The sequence below is a fragment of the Lissotriton helveticus genome, chromosome 1_2 (assembly GCF_964261635.1).
Source record: "Lissotriton helveticus chromosome 1_2, aLisHel1.1, whole genome shotgun sequence".
NCBI classification, from domain to species: Eukaryota; Metazoa; Chordata; class Amphibia; order Caudata; family Salamandridae; genus Lissotriton; species Lissotriton helveticus.
Genome location: NC_136058.1, coordinates 459,002,476 through 459,021,244, shown reverse-complemented (window position 1 = coordinate 459,021,244; position 18,769 = coordinate 459,002,476). Strand labels below are relative to the sequence as shown.

At 46.8% G+C, this 18,769-nt stretch overlaps 2 protein-coding genes across 2 annotated transcripts in view; one reads left to right on the top strand and one right to left on the bottom strand.

The window, feature by feature from the left end:
• The window catches only part of LOC144807732 (uncharacterized), a 770,734-nt gene that overhangs the window by 280,294 nt on the left and 471,671 nt on the right, over positions 1–18,769 (top strand). The window lies entirely within an intron of this gene.
• The window catches only part of LOC144807728 (zinc finger protein 212-like), a 143,817-nt gene that overhangs the window by 47,577 nt on the left and 77,471 nt on the right, over positions 1–18,769 (bottom strand). Inside the window, exon 6 of the mRNA XM_078673394.1 lies at positions 9,232–9,321. Within this exon, the coding sequence (XP_078529520.1) occupies positions 9,232–9,321 (90 nt within the window). The remainder of the gene's footprint in view (positions 1–9,231; positions 9,322–18,769) is intronic.

Here is an 18,769-nt window from a genome sequence, read left to right as displayed (position 1 = left end):
AGCTCTACTCAAGGTGCTACTCACAGAGTCATGGATACACAGAGCTCTACTCAAGGCGCTACTCACAGAGTCATGGATACACAGAGCTCTACTCAAGGCGCTACTCACAGAGTCATGGATACACAGAGCTCTACTCAAGGCGCTACTCACAGAGTCATGGATACACAGAGCTCTAGTCAAGGCGCTACTCACAGAGTCATGGATACACAGAGCTCTACTCAAGGCGCTACTCACAGAGTCATGGATACACAGAGCTCTACTCAAGGCCCTACTCACAGAGTCATGGATACACAGAGCTCTACTCAAGGCGCTACTCACAGAGTCATGGATACACAGAGCTCTACTCAAGGAGCTACTCACAGAGTCATGGATACACAGAGCTCTACTCAAGGAGCTACTCACAGAGTCATGGATACACAGAGCTCTACTCAAGGCCCTACTCACAGAGTCATGGATACACAGAGCTCTACTCAAGGTCCTACTCACAGAGTCATGGATACACAGAGCTCTACTCAAGGCGCTACTCACAGAGTCATGGATACACAGAGCTCTAGTCAAGGCGCTACTCACAGAGTCATGGATACACAGAGCTCTAGTCAAGGCGCTACTCACAGAGTCACGGATACACAGAGCTCTACTCAAGGCCCTACTCACAGAGTCATGGATACACAGAGCTCTACTCAAGGCGCTACTCACAGAGTCACGGATACACAGAGCTCTACTCAAGGCGCTACTCACAGAGTCATGGATACACAGAGCTCTACTCAAGGCGCTACTCACAGAGTCATGGATACACAGAGCTCTAGTAAAGGCGCTACTCACAGAGTCATGGATACACAGAGCTCTACTCAAGGCGCTACTCACAGAGTCATGGATACACAGAGCTCTACTCAAGGCGCTACTCACAGAGTCATGGATACACAGAGCTCTACTCAAGGCGCTACTCACAGAGTCATGGATACACAGAGCTCTAGTCAAGGCCCTACTCACAGAGTCATGGATACACAGAGCTCTAGTCAAGGCGCTACTCACAGAGTCACGGATACACAGAGCTCTACTCAAGGCGCTACTCACAGAGTCACGGATACACAGAGCTCTACTCAAGGCGCTACTCACAGAGTCATGGATACACAGAGCTCTACTCAAGGCGCTACTCACAGAGTCATGGATACACAGAGCTCTAGTCAAGGCGCTACTCACAGAGCCATGGATACACAGAGCTCTACTCAAGGCGCTACTCACAGAGTCATGGATACACAGAGCTCTAGTAAAGGCGCTACTCACAGAGTCATGGATACACAGAGCTCTACTCAAGGCGCTACTCACAGAGTCATGGATACACAGAGCTCTAGTCAAGGCGCTACTCACAGAGTCATGGATACACAGAGCTCTACTCAAGGCCCTACTCACAGAGTCATGGATACACAGAGCTCTACTCAAGGTCCTACTCACAGAGTCACGGATACACAGAGCTCTACTCAAGGCGCTACTCACAGAGTCATGGATACACAGAGCTCTACTCAAGGCGCTACTCACAGAGTCATGGATACACAGAGCTCTACTCAAGGCGCTACTCACAGAGTCACGGATACACAGAGCTCTACTCAAGGCGCTACTCACAGAGTCATGGATACACAGAGCTCTACTCGAGGCGCTACTCACAGAGTCATGGATACACAGAGCTCTACTCAAGGCGCTACTCACAGAGTCATGGATACACAGAGCTCTACTCAAGGCGCTACTCACAGAGTCATGGATACACAGAGCTCTACTCAAGGCGCTACTCACAGAGTCATGGATACACAGAGCTCTAGTCAAGGCGCTACTCACAGAGTCATGGATACACAGAGCTCTACTGGAGGCGCTACTCACAGAGTCATGGATACACAGAGCTCTACTCAAGGTCCTACTCACAGAGTCACGGATACACAGAGCTCTACTCAAGGCTCTACTCACAGAGTCATGGATACACAGAGCTCTAGTCAAGGCGCTACTCACAGAGTCACGGATACACAGAGCTCTACTCAAGGCCCTACTCACAGAGTCATGGATACACAGAGCTCTACTCAAGGCGCTACTCACAGAGTCATGGATACACAGAGCTCTACTCAAGGCGCTACTCACAGAGTCATGGATACACAGAGCTCTAGTCAAGGCGCTACTCACAGAGCCATGGATACACAGAGCTCTACTCAAGGCGCTACTCACAGAGTCATGGATACACAGAGCTCTAGTAAAGGCGCTACTCACAGAGTCATGGATACACAGAGCTCTACTCAAGGCGCTACTCACAGAGTCATGGATACACAGAGCTCTACTCAAGGCGCTACTCACAGAGTCATGGATACACAGAGCTCTACTCAAGGCCCTACTCACAGAGTCATGGATACACAGAGCTCTAGTCAAGGTGCTACTCACAGAGTCATGGATACACAGAGCTCTACTCAAGGCCCTACTCACAGAGTCATGGATACACAGAGCTCTACTGGAGGCGCTACTCACAGAGTCATGGATACACAGAGCTCTACTCAAGGCGCTACTCACAGAGTCATGGATACACAGAGCTCTACTCAAGGCGCTACTCACAGAGTCACGGATACACAGAGCTCTACTCAAGGCGCTACTCACAGAGTCATGGATACACAGAGCTCTACTCAAGGCGCTACTCACAGAGTCATGGATACACAGAGCTCTAGTCAAGGCGCTACTCACAGAGTCACGGATACACAGAGCTCTACTCAAGGCGCTACTCACAGAGCCATGGATACACAGAGCTCTACTCAAGGCGCTACTCACAGAGTCATGGATACACAGAGCTCTAGTCAAGGCGCTACTCACAGAGTCATGGATACACAGAGCTCTACTCAAGGCGCTACTCACAGAGTCATGGATACACAGAGCTCTACTGGAGGCGCTACTCACAGAGTCATGGATACACAGAGCTCTAGTCAAGGCGCTACTCACAGAGTCACGGATACACAGAGCTCTACTCAAGGCGCTACTCACAGAGTCACGGATACACAGAGCTCTACTCAAGGCGCTTCTCACAGAGTCATGGATACACAGAGCTCTAGTCAAGGCGCTACTCACAGAGTCACGGATACACAGAGCTCTACTCAAGGCGCTTCTCACAGAGTCATGGATACACAGAGCTCTAGTCAAGGCGCTACTCACAGAGTCACGGATACACAGAGCTCTACTCAAGGCGCTACTCACAGGGTCATGGATACACAGAGCTCTAGTCAAGGCGCTACTCACAGAGTCACGGATACACAGAGCTCTACTCAAGGCGCTACTCACAGAGTCATGGATACACAGAGCTCTACTCAAGGCGCTACTCACAGAGTCATGGATACACAGAGCTCTAGTCAAGGCGCTACTCACAGAGTCATGGATACACAGAGCTCTACTCAAGGCGCTACTCACAGAGTCATGGATACACAGAGCTCTACTCAAGGCGCTACTGACAGAGTCATGGATACACAGAGCTCTACTGGAGGCGCTACTCACAGAGTCATGGATACACAGAGCTCTACTCAAGGCGCTACTCACAGAGTCATGGATACACAGAGCTCTACTCAAGGCGCTACTCAGAGAGTCATGGATACACAGAGCTCTAGTCAAGGCGCTACTCACAGAGTCATGGATACACAGAGCTCTACTCAAGGCGCTACTCACAGAGTCATGGATACACAGAGCTCTAGTCAAGGCGCTACTCACAGAGTCATGGATACACAGAGCTCTACTCAAGGCGCTACTCACAGAGTCATGGATACACAGAGCTCTAGTTAAGGCGCTACTCACAGAGTCATGGATACACAGAGCTCTACTCAAGGCGCTACTCACAGAGTCATGGATACACAGAGCTCTAGTCAAGGCGCTACTCACAGAGTCATGGATACACAGAGCTCTACTCAAGGCGCTACTCACAGAGTCATGGATACACAGAGCTCTAGTCAAGGCGCTACTCACAGAGTCATGGATACACAGAGCTCTAGTTAAGGCGCTACTCACAGAGTCATGGATACACAGAGCTCTACTCAAGGCGCTACTCACAGAGTCATGGATACACAGAGCTCTACTCAAGGCGCTACTCACAGAGTCATGGATACACAGAGCTCTACTCAAGGCGCTACTCACAGAGTCATGGATACACAGAGCTCTAGTCAAGGCGCTACTCACAGGGTCATGGATACACAGAGCTCTAGTCAAGGCGCTACTCACAGAGTCATGGATACACAGAGCTCTACTCAAGGCCCTACTCACAGAGTCATGGATACACAGAGCTCTACTCAAGGCGCTACTCACAGAGTCATGGATACACAGAGCTCTACTCAAGGAGCTACTCACAGAGTCATGGATACACAGAGCTCTAGTCAAGGCGCTACTCACAGAGTTATGGATACACAGAGCTCTACTCAAGGCGCTACTCACAGAGTCATGGATACACAGAGCTCTACTCAAGGCGCTACTCACAGAGTCACGGATACACAGAGCTCTACTCAAGGCGCTACTCACAGAGTCATGGATACACAGAGCTCTAGTGAAGGCGCTACTCACAGAGTCATGGATACACAGAGCTCTAGTCAAGGCGCTACTCACAGAGTCACGGATACACAGAGCTCTACTCAAGGCGCTACTCACAGAGTCATGGATACACAGAGCTCTAGTCAAGGCGCTACTCACAGAGTCATGGACACACAGAGCTCTACTCAAGGCGCTACTCACAGGGTCATGGATACACAGAGCTCTACTCAAGGCGCTACTCACAGAGTCATGGATACACAGAGCTCTACTCAAGGCGCTACTCACAGAGTCATGGATACACAGAGCTCTACTCAAGGCGCTACTCACAGAGTCATGGATACACAGAGCTCTAGTCAAGGCGCTACCCACAGAGTCATGGATACACAGAGCTCTACTCAAGGCGCTACTCACAGAGTCATGGATACACAGAGCTCTACTCAAGGCGCTACTCACAGAGTCACGGATACACAGAGCTCTACTCAAGGCGCTACTCACAGAGTCATGGATACACAGAGCTCTACTCAAGGCGCTACTCACAGAGTCATGGATACACAGAGCTCTAGTCAAGGCGCTACTCACAGAGTAACGGATACACAGAGCTCTAGTCAAGGCGCTACTCACAGAGTCATGGATACACAGAGCTCTACTCAAGGCGCTACTCACAGAGTCATGGATACACAGAGCTCTACTCAAGGCGCTACTCACAAAGTCATGGATACACAGAGCTCTACTCAAGGCGCTACTCACAGAGTCACGGATACACAGAGCTCTACTCAAGGCGCTACTCACAGAGTCATGGATACACAGAGCTCTACTCAAGGCGCTACTCACAGAGTCATGGATACACAGAGCTCTAGTCAAGGCGCTACTCACAGAGTCACGGATACACAGAGCTCTACTCAAGGCGCTACTCACAGGGTCATGGATACACAGAGCTCTAGTCAAGGCGCTACTCACAGAGTCACGGATACACAGAGCTCTACTCAAGGCGCTACTCACAGAGTCATGGATACACAGAGCTCTACTCAAGGCGCTACTCACAGAGTCATGGATACACAGAGCTCTAGTCAAGGCGCTACTCACAGAGTCATGGATACACAGAGCTCTACTCAAGGCGCTACTCACAGAGTCATGGATACACAGAGCTCTACTGGAGGCGCTACTCACAGAGTCATGGATACACAGAGCTCTACTCAAGGCGCTACTCACAGAGTCATGGATACACAGAGCTCTACTCAAGGCGCTACTCACAGAGTCATGGATACACAGAGCTCTAGTCAAGGCGCTACTCACAGAGTCATGGATACACAGAGCTCTACTCAAGGCGCTACTCACAGAGTCATGGATACACAGAGCTCTACTCAAGGCGCTACTCACAGAGTCATGGATACACAGAGCTCTACTCAAGGCGCTACTCACAGAGTCATGGATACACAGAGCTCTACTCAAGGCGCTACTCACAGAGTAATGGATACACAGAGCTTTAGTCACGGCTCTACCCAGGGAGTAACGGATAAAGAGATATTTTCAAGGCTCTACTCACAGAGTAATGGTTATACTATTCTCTCTCCTTCGGGGGAAACAACCTTCACAACGCAACTTTTACAACGCACTACCATTACAACAAAACTTTCACAACGCAACATCCATTACAACGCATGCATTTACAATGCACACCACTACAACGCATGTCATTACAACTCAGTCATTACAACGCATACCATTACAACGCATAACATTACCATCCAACACTTACCCTACTGTTGCACCCCCCTGGAGTGAGAATAGTCATTTTTACCCCTACACTATCCAACACTTACCAAACATGCAATGTAATGGTATGCGTTGTAATGGTAGGCATTGTAAAGGTAGTATGCGTTGTAATGGAATGCGTTGTAAATGTAGTTTTTAAAATTTCGTTGTAATGGCATGCGTTGTAATGGAATGCGTTGTAATGGATGTTGCGTTGTAAAAAATGCGCTGTAAAGGTGTGCGTTGTAAAAGTGTGCATTGTAACGTCATACATCCCTCCTTCGGGGAAATGAATACAGAGCTCTACCCAAGTTTCCACCCACACTCCCCTAGTACTGTGTCCCGACCAGTGACGTCAGCAGTGACGTGCCACAAGACGGCGCTCCCTTATCCAGCCACATTTTCTGAAGTGTGGTATTAAGGTGAAATCGTAGCCATAACCAATAGCGACGGCTATCCAATACGGTGCTGTAGGGAATAGCTCTCTTAGTTTGGGGATACATCCTCAAGCACAGTGTGTCTGCGCCTGTGACCCACCAGGTCCAGAAGAATAAACCTTTGGTCTCAATAAAACATTCCTACAGATGCTGCCCTCAGGCGGAGCCCTCGGAACAGAGACTGTTCCATCACGACACTGCACACGCTCTATTGTTTCCACATATAAACAGGTGTGAGAGCCGTGCTTTGTATTGTATGATAAATAGGTACATATAAATATAAATATGCGGTGTGGACGCATCCGGGCCGGAGCGGGCCAGCCTGTGCCGTCTGAGACCGCCAGATCAACTCTGTCTCATCTTCCTGCTTCCACACCGTCCGCCTCCTTCGTAAGACTTTCAAATGGATCCCCCTCGAACACCGAAAGACAGTCACTCACGCCCTGGTCACCAGCAGACTCGACTACGGCAACGCACTCTACGCCAGGATAAACAAAAACCTCATCCGCAAGCTACAGAACATCCAGAACGCCGCCGCAAGACTGGTCCTCAACCTGCCAAGACACTGCCACATCTCCCAGCACCTGCGCACACTCCACTGGCTCCCCGTCGAGGCGAGAATCACCTTTAAGATGCTCACCCACGCACACAAGGCCCTCCACGGCACCGGACCAGCATACCTGAACAGCCGACTCAAATTCCACACACCCCAAAGGACCCTACGATCAGCCCAGCTCTCCTACGCCGTGGTCCCCCGCACCAGAAAGACCAGATCGGGAGGCCGCTCCTTCTCCTTCCTCGCGGCCAAAGCATGGAACGCCCTTCCGCTCCACCTCAGACAGACAACATCGCTCCCCATCTTCGCAAGAAACCTCAAAACCTGGCTCTTCGACAGACTCCCTCCTTGATGGAATGGAACCTGCACCCCCCCACCCCTAGCGCCTTGAGAACCTTACGGGTGAGTAGTCGCGCTTTAACAAACCCCTGATTGATTGATTGAGACCAGAGCTGGCCACATCTCTTTCACATCAGTTTTGACTCCATCATCACGGACATGCGCGCATTGTCTCAAAGGACTCGCAATGTGACTCTTGCATTCGGACTTGTTCAACTTCGGCTGTGGGGCACCAACGAGAGATCATCTCAGCTGAAGAGGATCCTGGGTTAAGTGTGCCAGTGGGGGGTGCAAGGGGCCCTGGGGTAACCCCTGAATTACCTCCCACTTTCCAGCTCTGACCCGGTCCGCAGGGTAACGCTTGCTGTGGCAGGAGTTCATCGGCCTGTTCGCATTTTATTCCTTCTGCAACCCAGGCTTCCCACTGCGATATTCTTTTACGCCTTGACTTTTTGCAGAGCGTTTCTCACTTTCTCATTTGCCTAATTTTGGCTTTAACTCTGGCTGCCACCAGATGACAATTCTGAAATCCCTAGGAGGTCGAGCAGGTTTGAGGTTTTTTGTTCAATGGAAACTAGTGACTGACTCAACACCAGCCCTACTGTACGCACAGTCCATATCACTGACATCAAACTACGGGACACCTGTGTTTTAATATTCTTGATTTTTTGGCAGGTCAGAGAATGGAGCCAGATGGATATAATCTGATGTGCGCAATATCACACAACTTGGGTAAGCCGAGGTTTGAACCTAGGGCAGCAAGAGTATAGTATACCTCCTCCTCTTGGCGAAATGGCCTTTCCCCCTCCATCGTCTCTCCGTGCTCTCTTCCTGTCACATATCACTTGCCGGCCTCTCTTCCACCATTTTACAAGTTCCCTAAAAGGATTTGTCCTAAAAATGTAAGGAAACTAGGGGCCCGATTCACAGAACTAACTTAAGGAAAAATCCTTCAATATCTACCATTTGGTATTCACAGAAGGCGCTTACTCATTTCGGTATTCACAGAAGTTGGGAATCCTAACTTTACTACTCCTAAACTGAGAAAAATCCTAACTTTAAGACTTTCGGTATTCACAGAAGGCATTTAGGACTCCTAAAGTTAGGCCTCTTAATTTCTGTGAATATCGAAATGAGTAAGTGCCTTCTGTGAATACCAAAATGGTAGTAAGTTTAGGATTTTGTCTTAAGTTAGTTCTGTGAATCGGGCCCTCGAGCTTTGTGAAGTCATTTATAGACCGCATTTTGTAGGTTTTTCCCAGTGGAACTACATTCTGCGACTCTGGGCAATAGCTTGCTTAATCTCCACTACGGCCCCTCGTGGCGGGATGCCTGGCTTTCACCCTGTGGACACCCTACCGGGGTTTCTCACAGGGGAATACCAGGACGGGTTCCCTAAGCAAGCGCCAGGATGCCCTTTGGGTGACAGGTCTGCGCTATATAAGTACACCTACATTTACATTTACATTTACATTTACATAGTGTGCAAGTGTGGGAGCGATTTCAAACAAGAACCTTGAACCCCAGAGTGAAGGAAAGTTTGCACGAGTCCCCCATCTGAGAGTTGCTTCTGTTCATGCTTCATTTTCAGTCATTACATCGGAGAGGTTTTGTGCTTACCGGAAGCGACACAAGAGCTGCTTTCTCCTCTTTCCGGACCCTGATAATCCCATAAACGTGCATCTTCCTCACTATTGTGAGACTGAAATCCTGCAGTAAACAAAAATAGTTGGTTTATCGTAAAAACCATTTATTTGTGAGATAGTGAACATCAAATTATACCTGACACAGACTTACAAAATAAATGGATGCTGACAATAGGATGCTGACAGAGGGATGCTGACAGTGCTCACAGAAGGATGCGGACAGTAGGATGCTGACAGTGCTTACAGAAGGATGAGGACAGTTCTTACAGCAGGATGCAGACAGTAGGAGGCTTACAGTGCTTATAGAAGGATGCTGACAGTGCTTACAGAAGCATGCTTACAGTAGGATGCTGACAGAGGGATTCTGACAGAAGGATGCTGACAGTGCTTACAGAAGGATGAGGACAGTAGGATGCTTACAGTGCTTACAGTAGGACTCTTGACAGTGCTTACAGAAGGATGCTGACAGTGCCTACAGAAGGATTCTGACAGTAGGATGCTGACAGTGCTTACAGTAGGATTGAGGTTCCGTGACGATTTTACTCGTTTTTATAACATTGTCGTAAATACATAATTTTGGTATCAGTGAACCGCAAATGATCCATTTAGTACATTCTGGTATTTTCGCTATGCTACGAGCAAGAGCACTCCAGTTACAAACACATTTCTGTCCTACCCATGGCATCCATCTTAGGACACGGAAGCCATTTTGTATTCCTTGCCCTCACATAGTCAATGGACACACAATGACCTCTTTTCATTTAAGGACACGTAGGCTTTAGCCGGCGATTCACCTTGCGAGTGACACGTGCACCTTAGGCCAGCAACGCTGTGGCAGCATGACTCGGCAAGAGCTGCCTCCCCAGCCTGAGGCCAGTCCTGCTATACTGGTTCTTGTGTTCGTTGGCCTGATCATGATTAGGCGGCCGAAGCTGGTAACCGTGCCCATTTACGACCCACAAACATCTCTTATCCTGTCTTTCTATCTTCCACACCTGGCTCTGCTCTTTTCCTTCTGGGCCTTTATTAGGGGGAGGTAACGAAATTTACGATGAGGCGGTCCGGGTCTTGAATGAAGAATTGACATAGGATTATGATGGACTAGTGGGAACCCCTCATTCGTAATGTTTTGACATCAGATACTGTTGACGATTCCTGTGCAACGCCAAATATTTATTGTTTAAGACACGAATGTTTAGAACTGTGGTAACATGTAAAGAATTTGCCCCGAGCAGAATATTTAGTATATAAGGAACAACCCTCTTTGTACAAATTGAACAGGCTCCTAGATACTGCCCATGTGTAGTTTCTGTGACTTCTGTGTCCCTGCAGTAATAAACCTTTGGTCTTTGACGCCACCATCGAGAAGCCCGTGTTTCTGTTTGTTTGTGCACCGAGACAGGTTGAACTCCGGGGTCTTCGGGTGTTGTCCCTGACACCTCTGGACGGAACCAAAAAGTCCAGAACTCCAATTGGCGCCCAACGTGGGGCGACGTCATTCGGTACCGGTCCAAAAGCCTGAAGAGTTCGAGGAGCTTCGTGTGAAGATTTCAGAGGGAGGCGCCCCACTTCATCGATCCCGGCATATCGCAAAAGTGGCCCCGACGTCCTCTTCCACGAGGGTTCCCGTTCAGACGGCTGCAGTGGTCCGTTGCCTTGACCGTCGCCCTGTCTTGGACCCGAGGTGCAGTCCTCAGTACGGCGAAACGTGACGGGTTTCTCCTTGGTGACGTCTTCAGTGCCTCAGTTAAGTATTCAGTGGTTGCTAGTTAAATATTTTGTGAGGATTGCTCCTGTTTGAATAATCCTTTTAGTTCTCAGTTCAGTTCAGTTCTGTAAGATTATCACTGGTTATTCTGGTTACGATAATCATTCTGTTCAGTTCAGGTATCGATACATTTGTCAGTTCTGGTAGGCCTAAGTTCTTGATTCGAGTGCGCATCTTTTCTGTTTGTGTCTTGTTTGTTTTGTGTTCCGGATTATAAAATGGTAAGTCGGACAAATTGTATGTTGTCTTGTTTTAGTTGCAACAGTGATTCCCAGTTGGAGGACTCATGTTTGGTTCCTCCGATTGGAACTCCCCTTTATGATCTATATTGCAAATTTGGTGTGGGCCCTATCTCTTATAACGAGATATGGATCCGCTACACAGAGAAAGATGGTGTCCTTAGTTGGCCACTACATGGTAGTTTTGAACCTGAAGTTCTCGATAATCTAGAAAGAAGGTTGTTTAAGAAGAAAGCCCGGCCGGCAATGTTTGATTCTTTCCGTTATTGGCGAAAAGAATCTAAACAGAGAAAGATTAAAAAGTTAAAGAAAGAACAGAAAGAGCAAGAGTTGACTTTAGAACAGTCTGCTAGGCAGCTGCAACTCAACGAGTCTGAGAAAGCGATGGAGGTGGCCGATAGAGAGCGTAATTTAGCGATAGACAAGTGCTATCCTGCTTTGCCATCGAGTACGGCTAAGATAGTAGAGGACCCTGAAAAGGATCCCCTGTTGTCTTACTTGTTACGATCACCCCCACCGTATGCACAGGGTGCTACGGCTCCACCTATACCGAATGTTCAATTACCGGTTGCTGGACAACCTGGTGTTCCCGCTCCCCTGAATCAAGTTCCTGTACCTCCTGTGGTCAATATTAATGTTCCTTCGACAACCCCTCTTCTAGGGTTGCCGGCTTCTTTACCTATGCCTGTGTCGCTCACACCTGCTAGTTCACAAGCTATTTTTCCTGCTACTCCTACTGCTCCTAATCTATCTGTTCCAACTGCTACTCTATTTACTGCTTCTGCTAATATTATGACTCCGCTTTCTGTTCGTCGGAGAATCACTGATTCTGTCTCTAATATTCTATCTCCCTTCTATAAAACTCTGATTAAGACTCCTACCTCTGACTCTGTACAGAGGCGTAGTCAACTTCCCAGTACTGAAGAAAGAGGAATATTAGATTCCACTGCTCTTAGGTGGGTTTCGAAAGTTGGAAGATATAATGTACAAGATGTATTAGATACATTTATGCAATGGAATGAACCGACACAACGATATGTGTTCGATGAAATGTGTTTCCTTCTACGTGAGGAATTGAAAGAGGATGACCCTGAATCAAATCTAGAAGAATTAATTAATGTTCAGAAAGAGTTTGCTGCAGGTATGATAGTTGGACAAAATATAAAAGAAGCGATGGAACTGGTTCTAAGTTATAGAACCGACTCATCCCTTCGTTCACCAAGAGAGTTAGGGAAACGCAGTACGAAACAAAATCGTCAATACCCAATGAGAGAGGTTCCACCAATTTGGCGTGAAGCTGTGCAAGCTAATGTAAACCTTGGTATTGCAGCCGCTCCGGCCCAATTCCAGAGAGTCTGGATACATATTCCATGGAAGCGAGCTGAAGTGTTAGCAGTGAAACAGGCCTTGCCAGATCCGCGTAAAAATCCTGCAGGATACTACAAAGAGTTGGCTCAAACAGTTGACGCTTGTGTATTGAATCTTGCTGACATAGATCTGCTATTTGGTAATATAGTACCGCAACCAATTTGGGCTAAAATTCGTAAAGAGAATCATCCAGTTGCCCTAGGTGGTGACTGGGCAGCTATAATTGCAGCGGATGGTCAACAAGTAGGTGGTTCCAAACCTGAACCCCTAATTGCTAATTTGCCTGGTAGAATAATCGATTTAATGAAAACCTTGATGCCAGCATTGCGCGTTAACTGGGATAAATTGTCCGCATGCAAACAAAAGAAAGACGAAAGCGTCTCCGACTTTTTCACAAGATTCGAAGAGACTTTCGTGGATCATAGTGGTCAAGATATGAGCACAGAAGGAGGCCAGAGATTATTCGTTGATAAATTTGTGCACAATCTGTTGCCAGAACTTAGTAGTAAATTAAAGAATTCTGAAAGTGCGTGGGCTGTCTCTACGACTGCGCAAATACTTGCGACTGCTCAGTACTACGAAAATAGGGATAAAGAAGAGAAGGAAAAATCAGATAAAAAGACGAAAGATTTAAAAACTAAAGTACTTTTACAGCAAGCTTATCCGCCTCGCACGAATCAAACTAATATGCAGCAAGGGACATATCAAAGAACGGATTATAATTTTCAAAGGCCACAATATCAATGGAATCAATGTGCTTATTGCAAAAAAGAAGGTCATTATAAGAGTGATTGTCCAGTTCGGGCGCAAAATAATGATGCGGCAGCTCAGAGAGGTCGTGGTAGTTCTATGCAAAACTCTAGAGGTCGAGGACGAGGTGCTATGCCTCCACAGACAAGTGATCGCCCCTCTAATTATTTCGATCAGCGAAATGGACAATCTGCCCAACAGAATAGGTCTCCACAGTATCATGTCGAAGACTATTATGAAACTAGTGAGGAAATTCAGCAAAGTGAATACTAGGACAGCCATGGACAAAGAGAGGGAGTAGTATCAGTACCAGTAGATCAGAGTGGACCTTATGTCGCAGTAGCAACATCAGGTATAGTCGAACCGTTTCTGTTGGATACTGGTGCAGCAAAAAGTTCTATCATACATGCTAAACTCCCTGGCGCACCTTTGTCTGGCTCAACAAACGTTTCAGTAGGTTTTTCGGGCGCCCCTGTTCACAACCCTGTTTCTGGTCCTTTGTCTATTTCTGTTGGACCCCGTCAATTGAAAGCACCCCTGATTTTGACGACAGGTTGTAACGAAAATCTGCTTGGTTTAGACTTGTTAAAACGCCTGTACGCGACATTATACTGTTCTCCAGCAGGAGTACAGCTTACGTTGGGTAAAAGAATAATCTCTCCGATGTACTTGTCGATGGATGCGCTCCCACCAGAGCTGCGTTCACTCCCTGATACTCTTTGGGCGACTGGTCCTAATGATGTAGGCCTATTGGAAATTCCACCCTATGTAGTAACTTTGAAAGCAAATGTCAAACTTCCACGAATTCCACAATACAGAATCTCTAGTGAAGGTGAGCGTGCGCTCCTACTGATAGTGCATGATCTGATTGAGAAAGACGTTATAGAAGAAACTAGAGGTAATGTCTGTAATAGTCCTGTACTGCCTATTTTGAAACGAACTGACCCTACAAAGCCTCCAGTATATAGGTTCGTAATTGATCTTAGAGAGGTTAATAAAATTGTGATCCCACAGTTTCCTGTGGTACCAGACATTACTGCATTGTTAACGTTGATTCCTGCTACAGCAGCATGGTTTTCGGTTATCGATTTGAAAAATGCCTTTTTCAGCATTCCGATAGCCGAGGAAAGCAGAGATATTTTCGGATTTTCTCTAGGAGGACGAAGTTTTAGATTTAAACGCGCTCCACAAGGTTATTGTGAAAGCCCATCCATTTACAGTCAAGCATTAAAAAGTCAGTTAGATTCCTTCGTACTTCCTCATGGTTCTGCTCTAGTACAGTATGTCGATGATCTTCTAGTGGCTGCCGATGACAAGGAAACTTGCAAAACAGCTACGATTTCTTTATTGCATCACTTGTCAGATTTGAATCACAAGGTGTCACCTTCAAAAATGCAATACTGCTGCCAAGAAGTGACCTACCTAGGTCATCTCTTGTCAAAGGAGGGAAGGAAGTTGACCCCAGAGAGAATAAAAGCAATTACACAGATGAACGTTCCTAGCACACAGAGAGAAGTACGTGCTTTTTTAGGTATTACCTCATATTGTAGGCAATGGATCCCAAATTTTTCTCTTCTAGCAAAACCATTGGTAGCCTTGACTGGGAAAGGTGTTCCAAGTCCGGTACCATGGTCTGCTGAATGTCAGCAGAGTTTTTCTGAGTTACGAAATGCACTGTGTTCAGCACCTGTATTGGGTACACCCGACTACAGTAAGCCATTTACGCTCTATGTCCACGAGAGAGAAGGTTGTGCATTGAGTGTTTTGACGCAGAAATTTGGTGATAAACAACGCCCTTGTGCGTATTTTTCATCAACATTAGATCCAGTAGCTAGAGCATTGCCTAGTTGCTTGAGAGCTACAGCCGCAGCTGCAGCTTCCATTCGACAATCTGCTGGTTTAGTAATGAACAACATGCTAGTAGTCATGGTTCCTCATGCCGTGGATACACTCATGAACCGAACCAAGACACAACACCTTACTAGTGCTAGATTATCAGGCTATGAACTGACACTATTAGCTAGTCATATTCAGATCAAAAGATGCAATGTATTGAATCCAGCAACATTGTTGCCGACTAGTCAAGAGTCGAGTGATTCCGAACCACACGACTGTTGTTTCAGAACTGAGGAAGAAACAAAAGGACGAATCGACCTAAAAGACACTCCATTGTCAGAACCAGATGGCACGTTGTATGTTGACGGGTCTTGCTTCAAATTGGAGAATGGTGATGTGACTGCTGCTTATGCAGTAACGACTTTGAGTACGATTGTAGAGACTGCAAGAGTGAGTCAGAATTCTGCCCAGGCTGCAGAATTGATCGCGCTAACAAGAGCGTGCGTTTTAGCCAAGGGAAAGAGAGTTAATGTGTTCACAGATAGTCAGTACGCGTTCGGCGTGGCCCATAGTTTTGGCCGTTTGTGGAAAGAGAGAGGTTTCATTACGTCCCATGGGACTAAGATTCAACATGGTCAGCTAGTTAATGACTTGTTGGAATCTCTAACCTTACCGACTGAAGTTGCGATTGTGAAATGCAGTGCTCATAAAGCAATCACGAATGATGTTGGTCGTGGGAATGCTTTTGCTGATGAAACTGCAAAACAGACAGCTAGAAATATGATGAGTAGAATGTATGTTGCAACGTCTGCAAGATGGATTTCTGAGTCTGGAATGTGTGAAGACACAGTGGAAAGCGTGAAAGAAATTCAGAGAGAGGCGACTAAGGAGGAAAAACGTGCATGGAGGGAGAGCACAGGTAAAATGGACTCGAGTGGGTGTTGGATTGACTTGTCGGAACAACAGCGTTGGATGTTACCTGATGCGTATGTGCTTGCAGTAGTAACGATGGCGCATGGATCAGCGCACATCAGTTCAAAAGGGATTTGTAAGATGTTGGCTCCGGTCTGGAAGAATGACGGGATTAGTAAGTGTGCAGAGAGAGTGGTGAGAAATTGTATGGTATGCTTGATGCATAATCCTGGCAAGGGAATCCCCACACCTGCAGGTCACTTCGCTCCTCCTTCCTGCCCTTTTGAAGTGATCCAGCTAGATTTCATTCACATGGACCGTTGTAATAACCTGAAATACGTCCTAGTGGTAGTTTGTGCTTTTTCCAGATGGATCGAAGCATACCCACTCAAGGACAATACTGCCTTATCCACTGCCAAAATTCTTCTTAAAGAATACTTCCCCAGATACGGAATGCCACGGATTGTTTGGTCAGACAACGGAAGTGAGTTCGTAGGGAAAGTTATGCAGAGTGTGTGTGCCGGCCTAGGGATTAGGCAAAAATTCCATAGTGCAAATCATCCCCAGTCCGCGGGTTTAGTCGAGGGTTACAATGGCACCCTTAAACTGAAACTCGCTAAGATACAAGCATCCACGGGTTTGTCCTGGCCAGACGCATTGCCTTTGGCTTTGCTATCAACAAGAGCAACTGTACATTCTAGAGTAGGGCTTAGTCCCTACGAAATAGTTTTCGGTCGTCCTGCAAATGTTTGGGGGGTACCTAGACCGAAAGAATTTAAGCAGCTGGAATACCCAATGTTAATTGATTACCTTTTCGACTTGACTGCTAAATTGAGTCTTATTCACCAACAGGTTTTCGATGCATTGCCAAAGCCATCAGAGAGTCCAGGCCATCAGCTGAAACCGGGTGATCAGGTGGTCATCCGAAATTTTACAAGAACGAAAAATCTTCAGCCCAGATTTATTGGCCCGTTCCAAGTCCTGCTAGCAACGAGAACTGCTATTCGTGTGGCCGGAAGAAGAAATTGGATCCATACAACACACGCTAAACGTGTGCCTCTGCCACTTCCTTACGACAACTGGGTAAAGAAAGGAATCGGTGCCTCTGAAACGGAACAAATCCCCAGGTTCATACCTTTCAGCGATGCAGAACTGATCACGGATTCACCAAATTCTGACTCTCCTCCTGAAACTGCTCTTTTGAACCCTGAACATTTGCCATCTGCACCAAAAGAACATTTGTCATCTGCGAACGTGAACATTGCAACGTCAGCTGAAAATACATTGTTTCCAGATCAGACAGCTCCTGCAAAACTGAGATACAACTTACGTTCTCGCAATATGGACAAATAAAGCAGGAAACTGCCTATTTTCAGATTTGAATTTGCTATACATTGCCTCCAGCCAGGAAGTTTGCTAATACTTTGTATTGTTTCTTTTTGTTTTAAAAATTGCCTTGCCGTCTGGGTAGCCGTAGGGTCGTGGCTGTGTGCCTAGTTGAATCTGCGGGGGTCCGACACAAGGTCGACCTTTCTGTTAGTTCTGGGAACTCCCAGGGCTGATAGAGGCATTTTCATCTACGTACACATCATCAGTGGTCGCGAACGGTCGTAGAAGATGGAGCTTCCTGAGCTACAACGAGAAAATGTAATTTATGTTCGCAAAAATAGACTGTACAGAATACTTCACAGCAAATGCTTTCTAATACAATGTGCAGTTACATTTTTAATTGTTTTAATAACGTTGGTGGGTGGAATCATCTTTTGCATACATTTGATTTTTATGCCAGTAACTACAGTGCCTCCCCTTAATCCTGTTACTTCTACAGTTTCTTCTATGCATTCTTTTCACTCATTTCCTGAACACGAACAAGCTCGACGCTCAGAATTTATGAACAATACATTTGTACAGCTCTTGCATCAACACCAACTGATAGTTAATACTACAGACTGCTGGGTGTGTGGGTTGATACCTCACACTATGGATAAAGGCATTCCCTATCTAGTCTTGCCTTTTAGCTACAATGGATCATTTCAGGCCTTTCAGACCATTTTTTCATATGCCCTTGAGACCTATCCTCCGCGTCCACCACGGTCCACTAAATACAACTCAGCCAACAAAGCTTTAGTCCAGGGAATTATTGATATGATTAAAGACGTCAATAACACTCCATCTTACCCTAGAGATGAATTACTGGTGTATTTGAGTTGGAACTCTACAGAGTATCGCCTTAGTTTGGGAGAAAGCAAGCGTAAAAGCTCCACTTCAGTTTGGGTCGTGCCTCACCGAGGTCAGGTCTGTTTGCAAGGAAATGGGAGAAATCCGAGAGCTCAGCTAGGGAGCAGCGAGTGCGTTGAGACTTACGTATTTCCGTCTGACTCCTCCCCTGCCTTTCTGACTGCTAGGGGTACCTACTTCATTTGTCAGGACAGAGCATATACATGGCTGCCTGCTGACTTTTCAGGTTCATGTTATATTGCTCGATTGTTACCTCCGACATACACTGCTTCTTCAGATTATCACAAAACCAGAGTAGCAAGAGGTGTCTTCAGCAAGGAAGATACCGCTGGTCAAGAAGCTGGAGACTTTTTCAAAGGTTTCCTTCCATTTTGGGGGCCTATGGCCAATAGTAGAAACAT